The sequence below is a fragment of the Ovis canadensis genome, chromosome 20, assembly GCF_042477335.2.
Source record: "Ovis canadensis isolate MfBH-ARS-UI-01 breed Bighorn chromosome 20, ARS-UI_OviCan_v2, whole genome shotgun sequence".
Lineage (NCBI taxonomy): Eukaryota > Metazoa > Chordata > Mammalia > Artiodactyla > Bovidae > Ovis > Ovis canadensis.
The window spans coordinates 54179222-54193814 of NC_091264.1; the positions used below are offsets into that span (position 1 = coordinate 54179222).

Genomic DNA, 14593 nt, shown 5'->3' on the forward strand with positions numbered 1-14593 from the left:
TATATGTTTTTTGTAGATATCACAAGCACACACCTAACTTTCTATGACTCCTACTTTGCTTTATTTTTCTTCATAGCACATGTCACCTTAGGAAATTCTGTATTTTACTTGTCTATTTTGTTATGGTCTGTGTCCTTCCACTAGAATATAATTTTTGGTGAAAGAAGTAACCTTGTTTTGCTTGCTCTTGTATTCCTAGCCCTAGGTTAGAACCTAACACAAAAAACGTTTCATGAATGACTTGAATGAATTCAAGGCCCTCTGCAAAAAGGAGAGGCCTGCTCTTCCAGCCCCATCTCCCGCTACTTTCCCACATTGACTAAGGATTCTTTTCTTTTTTTAACTTTTTATTTTACATTGAAGTATAGCCGATTAACAATGTTGTGACAATTTTGGGTGCACAGCAGAGCCACTCAGCCATACTGATACATGTATCCATTTTCCCCCAACTCCCTTCCTATCCAGGCTGCCCATGACATTGAGCAGAGCCCCCCTGTGTTATACTTGGGGTCCCTGGGCTAGGGGTTCTTGACACCTGCATTCATCCAGTGCATCCTGAGTGCTTACCGTACTTTCCTCTGCCCTTATCTTGCAACTGCCCCGTTTCTTCCTCTTGAAATTCTTCCTGTGCCTCAAGAACCATCTCAAATGTATTTTCTTCCTGAAGCCTTTCCTGGACTATAAACCCATCACAGTCTCCCTCCTCTGAAGCCCTGCAGCATGGTGTTCCTCTTCAGAGGCTCGGGGCTCTCCTCTTTCATTTCTAGCCGTGTGGTCTTATCCCCTCCACTGGACTGGAAGCCCCTTAAGGGCTGGACGGTACCTGGTTCACCCTCGGTGCTCCTATGACACTGACACAGGATGTCACATGTCTTAGACGTTCAGAAACTTGGTTGAGCTGAGTAGAATGTGTCATTTCCCTGGCATTGTCCCCAGAAATAGTGACTTAAGCTTTGCATAGGTACATCTCCTGACTCGAGCAACAAACAGAGCTTTCCTGCTTTTGTCTGTCTCTGCACAGGAGAGGCAGCGGCAACTTGAAAGCATGGGGATTTCCCTGGAGACTTCTGGTATCAAGGTGGGAGATGACAAGTGCTACTTGGTCAACCTGAACGCAGACCCTGCTCTCAACGAACTTCTGGTTTATTATTTAAAGGTAAGAGAGTGAAATAATAGATAGTTGCCTACCTTATACCTTCATGTACAATCCCACTTGGGTCTGGGTACCTGTCCCCATGATTTTGCTTTTTGTATCCAGCTTAGCTCTCGTTAAAAGTAAGAGGAATAGTAGTTCAGTCAAGTTACCACTGAGCGAGAACTAGCTGTTTTGTATTGGGTTGGCCAAACATCTTTTCTATGAAATGTTATGGAAGGACCCCCAACAAACTTCTGGACCAGCCGATATTATACTGGGGCTGCCTAGCTGGGCTGATTTCAGAGGGGGAGGGGGGCCACCAAAGGTGTCAAGGTGATCTCTGGCTATGGCAACAGGATTCTGAGAAGCTCTGGAGAGTCACCATTATGCATCTGAGTAATCCTAAGGGGATCTTGAGATCAGCACAAGCCTGAAGCAGACTCTGATGGGAAATTACACAGCTAGGGTTTTTCCCTAGGGTTCTTCCATGTCCATCCCTTCTAAACCTGCATCCTCAGGAAGTAACTCTTGGTCCCATGATCACCCTCAGGTGTGGAGACGGGTGTGGGCTTTGGGGTTTGGCCCTGTGGCCTCAAGGTCATGTCACTGACCATACTGCAGGGGTCGCTGCAACAGCTGTCAAACTCCTTCCTTAGGGCTTCTGAGCTGCCTCATGAATATGCAGAATACAGTGGAGAATAAGCTTGAGGTGAAGAAAGGAGCCTCAGTCTTCTAGAATCCTTGTTATTCTACCTTTTCCAGAAACAAATATGATACAAATAGCCCCTGACTTATTGAGGGTCCACTCACAGACTAAGATCTATTCATTTAAGAAAGGATGAAGTGGTAAGGGATTGTTTCTGAAATCTGAATTTTTGAAAGACCATGTACTGCCCTTTCTCTGTTGAATAGGGAAGTGTTATTATCACAGAGACTGCATGATTTTTAGAGCAACAGAACAAGCAAAGGGGCTGCACACTGGGCCCAATCACCAGGAATCACAGTCCTCACATGTCTGCGTTTTGAAGTACTTAAGAATCATGCTGACGTGTACACTGTATAACCCACAGGCATGAATACTCTGTAATTTAGTATTAGCAAGTCAACTGTTTATCATTTTAAAAGTTGTGTACTTGAAAATATGATTTTCCATGAAACTATTTTCAGTGGTTCTTGAGTTTGTATAGCTTTTCTCAAAGACTTTCACTGTTAATTCAGGTGATTCTTGAGAAAGAATCCTATTCATTAGATCATAATAATACTCTTTTGGTTTTGCAGGGAATAAAAGAAACAGGCTTAGAATGAAATGGCTTCGCCATGATCACATAAATAGTCATCAAGTTAAAATTGGAGCTCAAAGTATTCTATTGTGAAATCTGACTTCTTTATGTTCTAAAATAATAGCTAATCACTGTTGATTAGGGTTTTGTTTTGTTGTTTTCTATAGTATTTAAACATGTTTTAAATTTAGAGTGTTGAGGTAAGCTTTTGACTTACAATGCACCAGATCTCACATCTCCTGTCTGATTCACCTAATGTTGTTATCCATGTTCTGTTGGGTTATTCAAATTGACTGTGATACACTTTTACTGAGTTACCTGCAAGTAAAAGTGTTTCTTTCTTGAACAATCTGTTACCAGGACCACACCAGGGTAGGTGCTGATACCTCTCAGGACATCCAGCTCTTTGGGATAGGAATTCAGCCTGAGCACTGTGAGATCGACATTGGCTCTGATGGAGAGGTCAGCCTCACTCCAAAAGAAAATGCTCGGTAAGAAAAGTACCGTATAGATAACTAATGAGAGCCTACTGCATAGCGCAGGGAGCTCTGCTTAAATGCTCTGTGAGGACCTAAATGGGAAGGAAATCCAAGGAAGAGGGAATATATGTATCCACGTGGCTGATTTACCTTGCCATACAGCAGAAACTAACAGAACATTGTAAAGCAACTATTGTCGTCATCGTTGTTGAGTAGCTAAGTCCTGTCCAGCTCTTAAACCCTATAGACTGTAGCCCAGGTACCTCTGTCCATGGAGTTTTCTAGGCAGGAATACTGGAGTATTCGGTTGCCACTTCCTTCTCCAGGGAATCTTCCAGACTCAGGGATTAAACTCTTGTCTCCTGCATTGGCAGGCGGATTCTTTACTGCTGAGCCACCTGGGAAGCCCTAGACTCCAATAAAAATTAATTTTAAAATAATAAAAATAAAGAGATGGTAGGGAAGAAGTACCTTAACATGGCTTAAGTGCCTCATTTTCAGGAGTAGACTGCCCCTTTCTGTTTGTTCAGTTATCAAAGTTAAGGCCACACTAGCTTTTGCTTTCTGCTTGTAGAGAGCTGTGTAAGCAAAATTTAGAGCACCAGCTTCCGTGTGGCTGATTCTGCCTTCACTAGCTGGGTGATCTTAGATAAGATACCTCTTTTATCTAATCTTCAATTCCCTCATGTGATAAATAAGGCTAAAGGTAGACAAAACATACAAATCGCTTCCCTCAGTGCCTGACACATAAATATTGAATAAAGTTAGCTGTTACCCATATAATGCATTGTATGAAAGCAGTTATTAATCAGATAACCCCATTATATGAAGAATTCCTAAGCTAAGCTATAATATGTAAAAATTTGAGAATTGACAGGGTAATATATTTACTTTTTAATTTATACTAAATGATGTCTTCAATTATTTTATAAGCACGTATAAAATGAAGTCTTAAAACAATATTCATTAACACACAGCATTATAATTCAGAACATACATTTTTATGAAGAAAACTGCATTCTTGTCAAATTATTCTGTTAATATCAGCCATATACATTTCCAAGTGATGAAAACCTGAGACTGAAACTACCAACATGCATGATTCGTGAAATTTGTAGGTCTTGTGTTAAAGTGATATATTGTTAACATATCTGAAACTACCAACATGCATGATTCCTGAAATTTGTAGGTCTTGTGTTAAACTGATATATTGTTAACATATTTAATGATAAAATGATATTATTCCTTAATTTTTATTTATTCCAAGTTCAAATAAAATTGAGCTTTATGCTGTACCCCACATTAGAAGCTCTGGAGTTTTTTTCCTGCTTTTTTAATTGACAAAATTATGTGTGTACGTACACACACAGGCACACACACACACACAACGTGACAATTTAATCATTTTCTCTTTCAACTCTATATCTGAAAATGATCTTATTCAGGAGATTTCCTGATACCTGATTTTACCTCCAAGTCTTTTTACCCTGCTTTTCTTCTCTTCGCACCCTGCCCAATCCTCCTTTCCTATACCCTGAGGGCAGCGGTTCATTCATTCAGTATGCTTGCTCTAGGCTCTGTGCTGGGAGTGTCCAAGTATAGTGACTCAAAGCCTAGTGGAGGAGGATGTATAGAAACAAGAGTGATTTTACAGGAAGCTATGTGCTCCGTCTAAAGTGATCTTTATAACCTGCAAATCTGATCACTATAAAAGTGTGTGGGGGTTGCAGGACTTAGGATATGCTCTTGTCTTGGGAATGCACAGTAGCAAAAGAAGTGAAGAACAAACTATATTTTAGAATTATGTAAGAGTTGGCGAGATTTAGTGATGTGCTCAGAGACAGCGTAGGAACTCAGTAAAGGAAAAGGAGTCAGCACTATTAAGTTTCTGTCTTAGAAATGAGATAAATGGTGGTGCTACTAAATCAAGATAAGGTATATTAGAGGAGGAACAGGCTTGCAGGATGATAGGTAATGAGTAGTAATGAGTTCAGTTTGGGATATTTTGAGTGAGCTGTCCTTGGGATATCAATGTGAAGATTTCCAGGAACACGTTGGATTTAGCGTTGTAGACCCTACACTAAAGATACAGAGCTGGGTGTTATGTGTTGCCTGTTTTGAAAGTGGGTCTCGAATGAATAGTGGAAGCGTTACACCAGTGTCTGTGGGATGATCTGAAGATAATCCATGAAGGGGGCTGAGACAGGGAGTCAGAGAGGCAAGGTATGATGATGGAATCCAAGGAAAGAGAACGTTTAAAGAAGAGGTCAGTATAGAAGTTAAAGAGCTTCTGTGGGACATAGCAGTTAGGAAGACAGTAACAGCCAGTGGATGTCTGGATACCAGGCAGTTGTGGGTACGGAAGGAAAATAAACAAAAAAGGAAGACTAGGAGGTGAGGAAGTGGGCAGAGAATCTTGATTGTGAAGATGGGAATGGGATTGGAGACATAGCAAGAGAAGGACTTGGGGTGAAGGGATAGTCATTATTTCCCTGACTCTTCCCCAAGTCTCGCTTCACATGTCTTACCTGCAGCTTGAGTTGAATTGAATTGAAGTCACTCAGTTGTGTCCGACTCTTTGTGACCCCATGGACTGCAGCCCACCAGGCTCCTCTGTCCATGGGATTTTCCAGGCAATAGTCCTGGAGTGGATTGCCATTTCCTTCTCCAGGGGATCTTCCCAACCCAGGGATCGAACCCGGGTCTCCCGCATTGTAGACAGACGCTTTACCATCTGAGCCACCAGGGAAGTCTTAACTACAGTCTATTGAGTGTTAATCTCAGCATCTCTGTTTTTCATTTGTAGAAGTCTAAGAAGTCTTTTTTAAGATATGCCTGGTCTCTATTGGTAGAATTTTGTTTTTACTCCATTGTATGCTTTAGTAGTTTTGTTTTTACTTATTTCATTGCTTTCATTTGGAAATGCTCTTCTTTGATGTTGTTGGGACTTCAGTCCAACTGTTTGTTGTGTCTGCTGATAACTTTGCTTCCTGAAGCAGTTGATAATTTTTTAGATTTGTTCCTCTTCAGCGGTTTGTAGGAGTATTGTGGCCTGGATGAGGCTACATAATTTCCTGCAAAGAGATTTTATATTTGCTTCCTCCATGTACCCCTGGCATGTGTCCAAGTGGAAATTACTTCTATGCTAATTTCTTGGCTTGGGTACATTGCCAAACCAAGCAGTTTCTGTAACTTTTTCTTTTTTATATATTGTAGTAAGAGCTTGATATGTTCATGTGTATGTTCGTGTGTGTATGTATGTGTGTGTATAAGCAAGTACCTAGAATAGTGTATCTAAAGATACAGATGATCACAGAAGTAATAAGTAAAAGAAGTAAATATTATTATATTTCTCTCTGATTTACTCTGGAACTGTTTAGTTTTATTCTAGAATAACACTGCTCAGTAGAACTTTCTGAGACCACGGAAAGGTTCTCTATCTGCTGAGACCATTTTGGTAGCCACTATCGAGGTGGTATGGGCTTTCCCGGTGGCTCAGCGGTAAAGAATCCACCCGCCAATGCAGGAGACACAGATTCAGTCCCTGAGTCAGGAAGATCCCCTGGAGCAGGAAATGGCAACCCACTCCATTATCCTTGCCTGGAAAATCCCACGGACAGAGGAGCCAGGAGGGGCTACAGTCCATGGGGTCGCAAATAGGAGCACACACACATTGAGGTGGGGCTCTTGAGAATTGACATATGGCTAGTGAGAATGGTGGCTTCCTTCCCTGGTGGCTCAGAGGTTTAAGTGTCTGCCTGCAATGCGGGAGACCTGGGTTCGATCCCTGGGTTGGGAAGATCCCCTGGAGAAGGAAATGGCAACCCACTCCAGTACTCTGGCCTGGAGAATCCCATGGACAGGGGAGCCTGGTGGGCTACAGTCCACGGGGTTGCAAAGAGTTGGACACGACTGAGCGACTTCACTCACTCATAGTGAGAATGAGAAACTGAATTTTTAGAAGGATCATTCAGCGTTTAGAATAATAAAGGACACTGCATGACACATCACGTCTATTAAGAGAGCGTTCCCCCGCTTACCTCTTGCGCCCCTGGGTCGGAGTTTTCTGCTCTTTACTGTTCCGCTGACGTATCCCCCACTTCCGTGTCCCCCAGGTCCTGTGTCAATGGCACCCTCGTGTGCAGCCCCACCCAGCTGTGGCATGGGGACAGAATCCTATGGGGAAACAACCACTTCTTCAGGTAAGCGCTTTGTGCTCAAGATTATGTTCACTGACCCATCTTTTCTGTTACCCGAGTGTGAAACACATTGATTTTCTCTAACGGTCAAAAACCCCACAGGATTAATTTGCCTAAGAGGAAACGGCGAGATTGGTTGAAAGACTTTGAAAAAGAGACAGGCCCGCCGGAGCACGACCTGGATGCGGCCAGTGAAGCTTCCTCAGAACCAGACTATAACTACGAATTTGCACAGATGGAGGTTATCATGAAAACGCTGAATAGTAATGGTGAGACTCTAAACAGTTACTTTCTCTCGCTCCTCTTTAAATGACTCCGAGAGGAGAGAATTGTCAGATTTCTGGCATATCAAATTGGGTATTCTGTTGCAGGAATAAAGATTTTGACCTTTTTTGTTTATTTCTGAATTTTTAGCTTCAAGGACCCCTCTTTTTAATTATAAAAATGAAGTATCAGGAAAAGGCCAGGTGAAAAAACAAGTGTGATGTATTACTATGTAGGGTATAGAATAACAGAAAAGAGCATCATTAAGATTAGGGACTAAGGGATTTCCATGGCAATGGTTAAGACTCTTCCTTCCAGTGCAGAGGGCACAGGTCCCATCCCTGGCTGGAGAACTAAAATCCCACGTGCCATGCTGTGGCCAAAAATTTTAAAAAGAACAAAAGATTGGAGATTAACTACAGGGGCTTTTGACAGCACAGCACAGGGAGGACCGCAGCCGGGACTCAAGCTCCAGCCCACTCTGCCACTTGCTCACCAAGTTGGAAGGAGTCCCGACAGACATTTCATGCTCAGACAGAATCACGTTAGTGGGTCATTTAACAACATGCCTGAGCAGCAAGTCTCCTCTGAGTGGTTGTTTGGAAGCCCCAGTAGGTGCAGGGTGTGACAGGAGCGTGCAGTTCCAAACTCCAGGTGAAGGAACGCCCATTAGAAGAGAGCTTATTTCTTTAGATGCAGTTATAGACTTCTGGATGTCTCTGTTCTCCAGCTCTGCGAAGTATCTAAGTGGTATCCATTTAATCATCTATCTATCATCCTATGGCACACACTTCTAATTTCTCCAATCACTACCTGCTTATCATATATTTATTTATATATATATATATATATATATATATGTATGATCCCCCTGGATAACCAATGAGTGTGTAGTATTTGTTAATCCCTCCAGTCTTCTTAGCCAGAGCAGTTGGTCATCAGTGGCCTGGCTTATGGTGTTAACGTAAGTATCCATTTGTGTTCTAGATCAGACTTTGATCTCTAGTGTTGATTTCATTCATTTAAAAGTAATATTTCCCCATCTCTATGCTTTAGCCACTCCCCTTGCTAAGTGGAGCTCCCCTGTAGGGCACACCCATGTGCTCTGATACGATGCTGAAATGCTGGTGGCTGGACAGAATTCATACTCTTCACCTCTACTGCTTAGGTGGCTTCCCGATCATAAGCCTGTCTGCCTGGTGGTCGTCCCCTTGGTGGTCCTATTTGAAGATTCTCTTCCCTCTCATGTGGTTTCAGACGAAGCTCCTCCACAAACACTGGGATAAAGGTTTTAACTGATTGGCTTTAGCTTGAGGGAGCTTGATTGGTTTTTAGCAGGGCTGCTTGTCGGCGCTTGTGCTTTATGCTTTGGCCGGATCTAACATGATGGGGAAGACACCACAGTCTTCTGCCTGGCAGAGGTGTTCTGAATTCTTGTTGGAGGAATGTTCCCTTTTCAGTTATGACTGCTTCCTCCCCATTTCCGAATTCCGTGGCCTTCCCAATGGTTAGAACCTGGTGGCTGTTCTTTTCCTCATGTATCCGACAGCAAGAAGTGTCTCTGGTATTTCTATTTCTGTCGACAGCACAGGAGTTCAGGATATGGTACTTCTGGGTAAATAGTCACCTGCATTATCCCAGTGATAAACTAAAATAGCGTATCTTCAAATCTCTAGAATAATTAATGGTCTAAAACCCAGTTCATTTGAATTAAGAGTAAAAGCAAACCTAGTATTTTTAGACCATAATATGTTTTTCTCGACAACTGTTTTCACAGAGTCAGTGGCAGCTCTAAAGTAAAGAAGAGCTGAGGGGCTGGTGAAGGGTCCCAGAGCTTATTCCACCTGGAATTAAAAGGTTCCTTTTTCCCTCGAAGGATCTGTTCTGCCCTTTGATTCAGTGCCTTAGGCATCTTGATATGAATTAATTCTAATTCTCTGGGTCACTTTTTTTTTTTTTTTTCAATTTTCTGGGTCCCAGGGCTTCCCTTGCAGCTCAGCTGGTAAAGAATCCGCATGCAATCTGGGAGACCTGGATTCGATCTCTGGGTTGGGAAGATCCCCCGGAGAAGGGAAAGGCTGCCCATTCCAGTATTCTGACCTGGAGAATTCTATGGGCTGTATAGACCATGGGGTCGCAAAGGGTCGGACACAACTGAGTGACTTTCACTTTCCTCTGGGTCACGTAAATGCCCTTCAACCTTTACACCATCACCCTCTCTCTTTCCCATACTGGGGACAAACAAGGAAGTTTGCGCTCATTGCGTAGGTATGTACCAGGCAGAGAATAAAGTAAGGAAGAAGGGAGCATGCTTGCCCAAAGGAAAAGAGGTCCTTTCTCTTCTCCTAAAACACTAACCCCTTTGGTTTCTTGGCCTGAGGCTCCAGGCTCACTGAGTTTTAAAACAGTTCATTCAAGAGGAAGAAAGTCATGGTGAAATGAAGGAAACTGTTAACACTCTCCTGATAGTGGACTGGTGATTTGAGAACAGGCCAGATCATCTTTGGTTTCTGTCCTTGCACAGAGTCAGACTGACACGCCAATTAGAATGATCTTTTTAAGAGTATGCAGTATAGGGAGAACATGTACATGTACAGACATGGCTGAGTCCCTTCGCTATTCACCTGAAACTGTCACAACGTTGTTAATTGACTATACCTCAATACAAAATAAAAGGTTTAAATTTTAAAACAAACAAACAAAAAAGAATATGCTATATAGGGAATTCCCAGCGGTTAGGGTTCTATGCTTTTACCTCCAAGGGCCTGGGTTCGATCCCTGGTCGGGCAACTAAGATCCCACAGGCCGTGACGTGTGGCCAAAATAAAAAGAATATGCTGTATAGTGAGAAAGGCTTAAAACAGGTCAATTAATTGGGAAAGAAAATGTTATCCATATGTCTAAGATAAAAGTGTTTCCAGACTTGTGTTGGGATCAGAGGTAAAAAGAGACCTCAGCCTCTGTACCTCTCCTGGACTCTGTGTATCCCGGCCACCTCTGGAGTCCCCAAGCAGGGCTTTCGGACTGGTCCATGGCAGGCGAGGGGAAGGATGCTTGGAGTTGCTCTCTGGCGCATCTGTGTGTCGATCTGTGGCTCCTGAGAAGGCCTGGTGAGCAGTAGGGATGCTGTGTCATGACCGGTCACATCACCTGTGCATTGGCGTGGAACCCCCTCCTCAGCCACTTGGGAATGTATGTTTCTACACACCATTGACCAGCAAGTAGAAATAAGAACTAAACATCTTATTCAGTGTCTTTTAGCCAAAGCGCTAGATTATGATTTTGTAAAAAAAAAAAAAAAATTGGTGTGTTTTCCAGTTTTCTTTCTCTGAAGAAAGGTTCATACACACTAAGTTAGGGCCCTATAAATGGATGGTGAGGACCCTGTCCTTTCTTTTTGACACTTAGAGTCTAAATATAAAATATATATATCTCACTGTTTGAGAAATATATATATACATATATATAATTCTGAGAGAACTTTTCTTCTCTAGCCCTTAAATGTAAAAATTTTTTACAACCCTCTCAAAAAACATTACCATATTATTCACAATTTTTCTTCCAGAGGTTATAAGGCTGAATCAGAAGTTCCAATCCTTTCAGTTCAGTTCAGTTCAGTCGCTCAGTCGTGTCCGACTCTTTGTGACCCCATGAATTGCAGCATGCCATCTAATTCTTTGAAGAATATCAGTTTTCACTATGGGAAAGGTCTTGCCCAGCCATGGTCTGTCTTTGTGTAAGAAGGATTTTTTTTTTGGAGTCCATTTTTCACTGGCCTTTCAGGTGATGCATTTCAGTCTCACATCAGGACTCTATGAAGAAAAGTATTCTGCTTTGAAAAAAAAAAAATTTTTAGAATTTTACATCAGCAAAGAACAGTATTTTTTAAACATCTGTTCTTTGGCAGAGTACTAATTCTGAGGAAAACATTGGAGGTAAGAGTATAATTTATTACTAAGTTTGTTTCCTACCCCAGATAATTAATTCTGCTCTGAGTTCAAAACCCGGCTCTGTTGCTTTGCTTATTAGCTGTGCCATCTTAGGTTGGCCACTTAAATTTTCTGAGCTCCAGTTGTCTCCTCTTTAAAATGGGAATGCTGCCCACCCCTAGGTTTGTTGCAAGGCTTTCATGAGATGATGCATGCGAAGCATATAGTGTCTCTACCCTGAGACATAAGCCAACAGATGGTAGCATTATTATTGCTGCTGTGGTCCTCATTTTTATTAAAACAGCTCACCTATACTGTGCATATCTAGTGATTTTTAAAATTACTTTTACTCTGTTTTGTATTCTTTAACCTTTTTTAAGCTAAAGTGCTATTTTTTCCCCTTCATCTCATATAGAAAACCAGTAAAATATGAATGCTTATTTCACAAATTGATAGGGTCTTCTGGTCTAGTCAGTCGGTATCCATCATCAGGTGATGTGAAGATTCCTCTTAATTTCCTTCTCTTATCCCAGAAATTAAAATGAGAGTCAATTTGTAGAAATAGGACACTGCACTGAATAATAGGCAAGTGTGTAAATCGCAGGCTAGTTTGAGAATACAAGTAAATCTCCTAGGTCTTATGTACTTCAAGGAAATATTTACCATTATGGTAAATTTCTTTGTTTACCATCCAGATTGTCTAACATACTGTTTCCCTATTACGGCCTCCTCACTTGGATGTGTCATAGCTTTCTCTTTTGTACACGTGGTCTGTGCTTTCCTTAGTCTTTGTCCATTGCATCCAGGTCATCAGCTGTTACCGAGCTAATGTCCTGGGACAACCAATTAGCTCTTTAGGATTGAGTCCTACCTACAACCATAACCACCCCTAGTCATAGTCAGGGCCCCATTAAATAAGATCTGTTAGTATTTCTAATACCTGTTCACTGACATGTCTGTTGGTCATCTTTCAATCTGCAAAAGCAAAAAAGCAGAGGTAGACTTTTGTTTTTGTAAGTGAATTGCTTTCTTGGCTATTAACACCTGAGAAATTGGCAGACCATATACTCAGTTCATATTTTCAAACAGATGCTGTGATCTGTAAGTTTCCTCCCACATTAGAGGAATTCAGGAGAAACAAATTTTTAGCCATATTGGAACTATAAGCCCTTTGTCATTGGGTTTGTCAATGGGAACTACTATAAACCCTTTGTCAACTAAAACCAATGGTAAATGCACCTTAAAAGTGACGACATAAAATCAAATCTTGTGTGGCTCTGTCTTTGAAATCACCTTAGATTTCATCGAGTCTTTCTTCTCAGTAGATAGAATACCATCCCTTTTTCCTCTACCTTCTTCTTTTTGTAGTTGAGCCACCTATCTACACATCAGGGCGAGCTCATCAAATTGAAGAACGTAATAATAGATGTGAGGAATGTTTCCATACAAGGTGTTTAATCTGAAATGTTAAGAAAAAGGAAATGGAGAGAATTCCACCTGACTGGGCCCGGCCGGCCGCTCACAGACAAGCGCGCTGAAGGGCTCCATCTGGGGGAGGAGACGGTTCTTGTTAGAAGCCTCGCTGGGGGTTGGGGGGCGCTGCCTGTCTGAGTCACTGCTGAAGAGCCCCTTGCCTTGTCTCTTGGCTCACCAGACCCAGTTCAGAACGTGGTGCAGGTCCTGGAGAAACAGTACTTGGAAGAAAAGCGAAGCGCCCTCGAGGAGCAGCGACTCATGTACGAGCGGGAGCTGGAGCAGCTCCGCCAGCAGCTGTCCCCGGAGAGGCAGCCCCAGATCAGCGGCCCCGACCGCCTGGCCTACAGCAGCCAGACAGCGCAGCAGAAGGTGACCCAGTGGGCCGAGGAGAGGTAGGAAGGGGACCCGGGGGCCTGGGGCAAGGCCTTGGGGCCTCGGGGGAGGCCGTTGTAAGGCACGTCAAAGGGGGACAAACCTAGCAAAGAGGGAAATCTTACTTCCATGTCTGAATTGTTAGCAGTCGCCTTGTCTTTCAAGGAAGGTTCCCCTGGAGAAGGAAATGGCACCCCACTCCAGTCTTCTTGCCTGGAAAATCCCATGGATGGAGGAGCCCAGCAGGCTACAGTCCATGGGATCCGAAAGAGTCGGACACGACTGAGAGACTTCACTTTTTCACTTTCAAGTATGTTTACTGTGACGTCAGTTGTTAAAGATTACACCTGCCCCCTTACCCTTCAGTAAAAATGGTGCCAAGTTAGAATATCACAGTTTCGTTCTGAAGTAAAGAACAATTGAATAGTTCTAAAGCATAAAAGCATGCTTCCCTGGTGTCTTTGACGGTAAAGAATCCGCCTGCAATGCAGAATACCTGGGTTTGATCCCTGGGTCCAGAAGATCCTCTGGAGAAGGGAATGGCAACCCATTCCAGTATTCTTGCCTGAGAAATCCATGGACAGAGGAGCCTGGTGAGCTACAGTCCATGGGGTCCCAAAGAATTGGACATGACTGAGTGACTTTCACTCACTCAAAACATAAAAAGCATTTCTTGTTCTGTTATTTATCTTACTTTGGAATCAATGTAAATGCAGTTTTAATGTTAAGAAATCTGTGAATTTTTTAAATTTACAACTTTAAAATATTTGTATCAGAACTGAGGCAGCAGTGGAGGAAATGGTAACAACGGTAAAGATAGTAAATTATTACAAAGCTCTGTTGTATTCTTGCCACGGTCTAGGAATGATGCTTTTTTATGATCCCAACAGCACCAAGTCATGGGAAATATTATTTCAATCAATTGAAATACCCTATCAGTCATGCTTTCAGTAAATGAAAAGGCCAGGCTTTGTTGACAGTCCATTAATAACTCCTCTGTTGTAATAATAATAGCACCGGACATTTCTTAAGCATTTATTGCGTGTCGACACTCCATGCCACAGAAAATCCGAGTGTAACTTTGCAGTTGGTCCTTGATATCTACATTCCACATCCACAGATTCAACCAACCATGGGTCACAGAGAAAAAATTCCATATCTAAGCAGACCTGTGCGGTTCAAACTCATGTTGTTCAAGGGTCAGCTATACTCTTTCTTTTGTTCAGTGGGTAATTTTTGCATATTCTGTGATGGGCCATGTACTTGGCCAGGAAATAAGTGTAGTGACAAGCAAAAAAGACATGGCCCCTGCTCTAGGGGTGCTTACTAAAGCTTCATAGGGGAGATGGATGTTATTAGTCAAATAATTATACAAATAAGTGAAAAATTGTAACTATGATGAAGACTGAAAATGAAAGTCACTCAGTCATGTCTGACTCTTTGCAACCCCATGGAACAG

The 14593-nt window shown here is 42.3% G+C and overlaps 1 protein-coding gene across 9 annotated transcripts in view; it reads left to right on the forward strand.

The window, feature by feature from the left end:
• The window catches only part of KIF13A (kinesin family member 13A), a 197211-nt gene that overhangs the window by 138562 nt on the left and 44056 nt on the right, over nt 1–14593 (forward strand). For 5 of the 9 annotated variants that reach the window (XM_069563305.1, XM_069563307.1, XM_069563308.1 and 2 more), the window contains exons 13-18: nt 1022–1156; nt 2776–2906; nt 7010–7096; nt 7196–7362; nt 8526–8645; nt 12941–13154. In XM_069563305.1, coding sequence (XP_069419406.1) covers nt 1022–1156; nt 2776–2906; nt 7010–7096; nt 7196–7362; nt 8526–8645; nt 12941–13154 — 854 coding nt within the window. The remainder of the gene's footprint in view (nt 1–1021; nt 1157–2775; nt 2907–7009; nt 7097–7195; nt 7363–8525; nt 8646–12940; nt 13155–14593) is intronic. The other 4 variants (XM_069563309.1, XM_069563313.1, XM_069563312.1 and 1 more) reach the window with 1 other exon arrangement.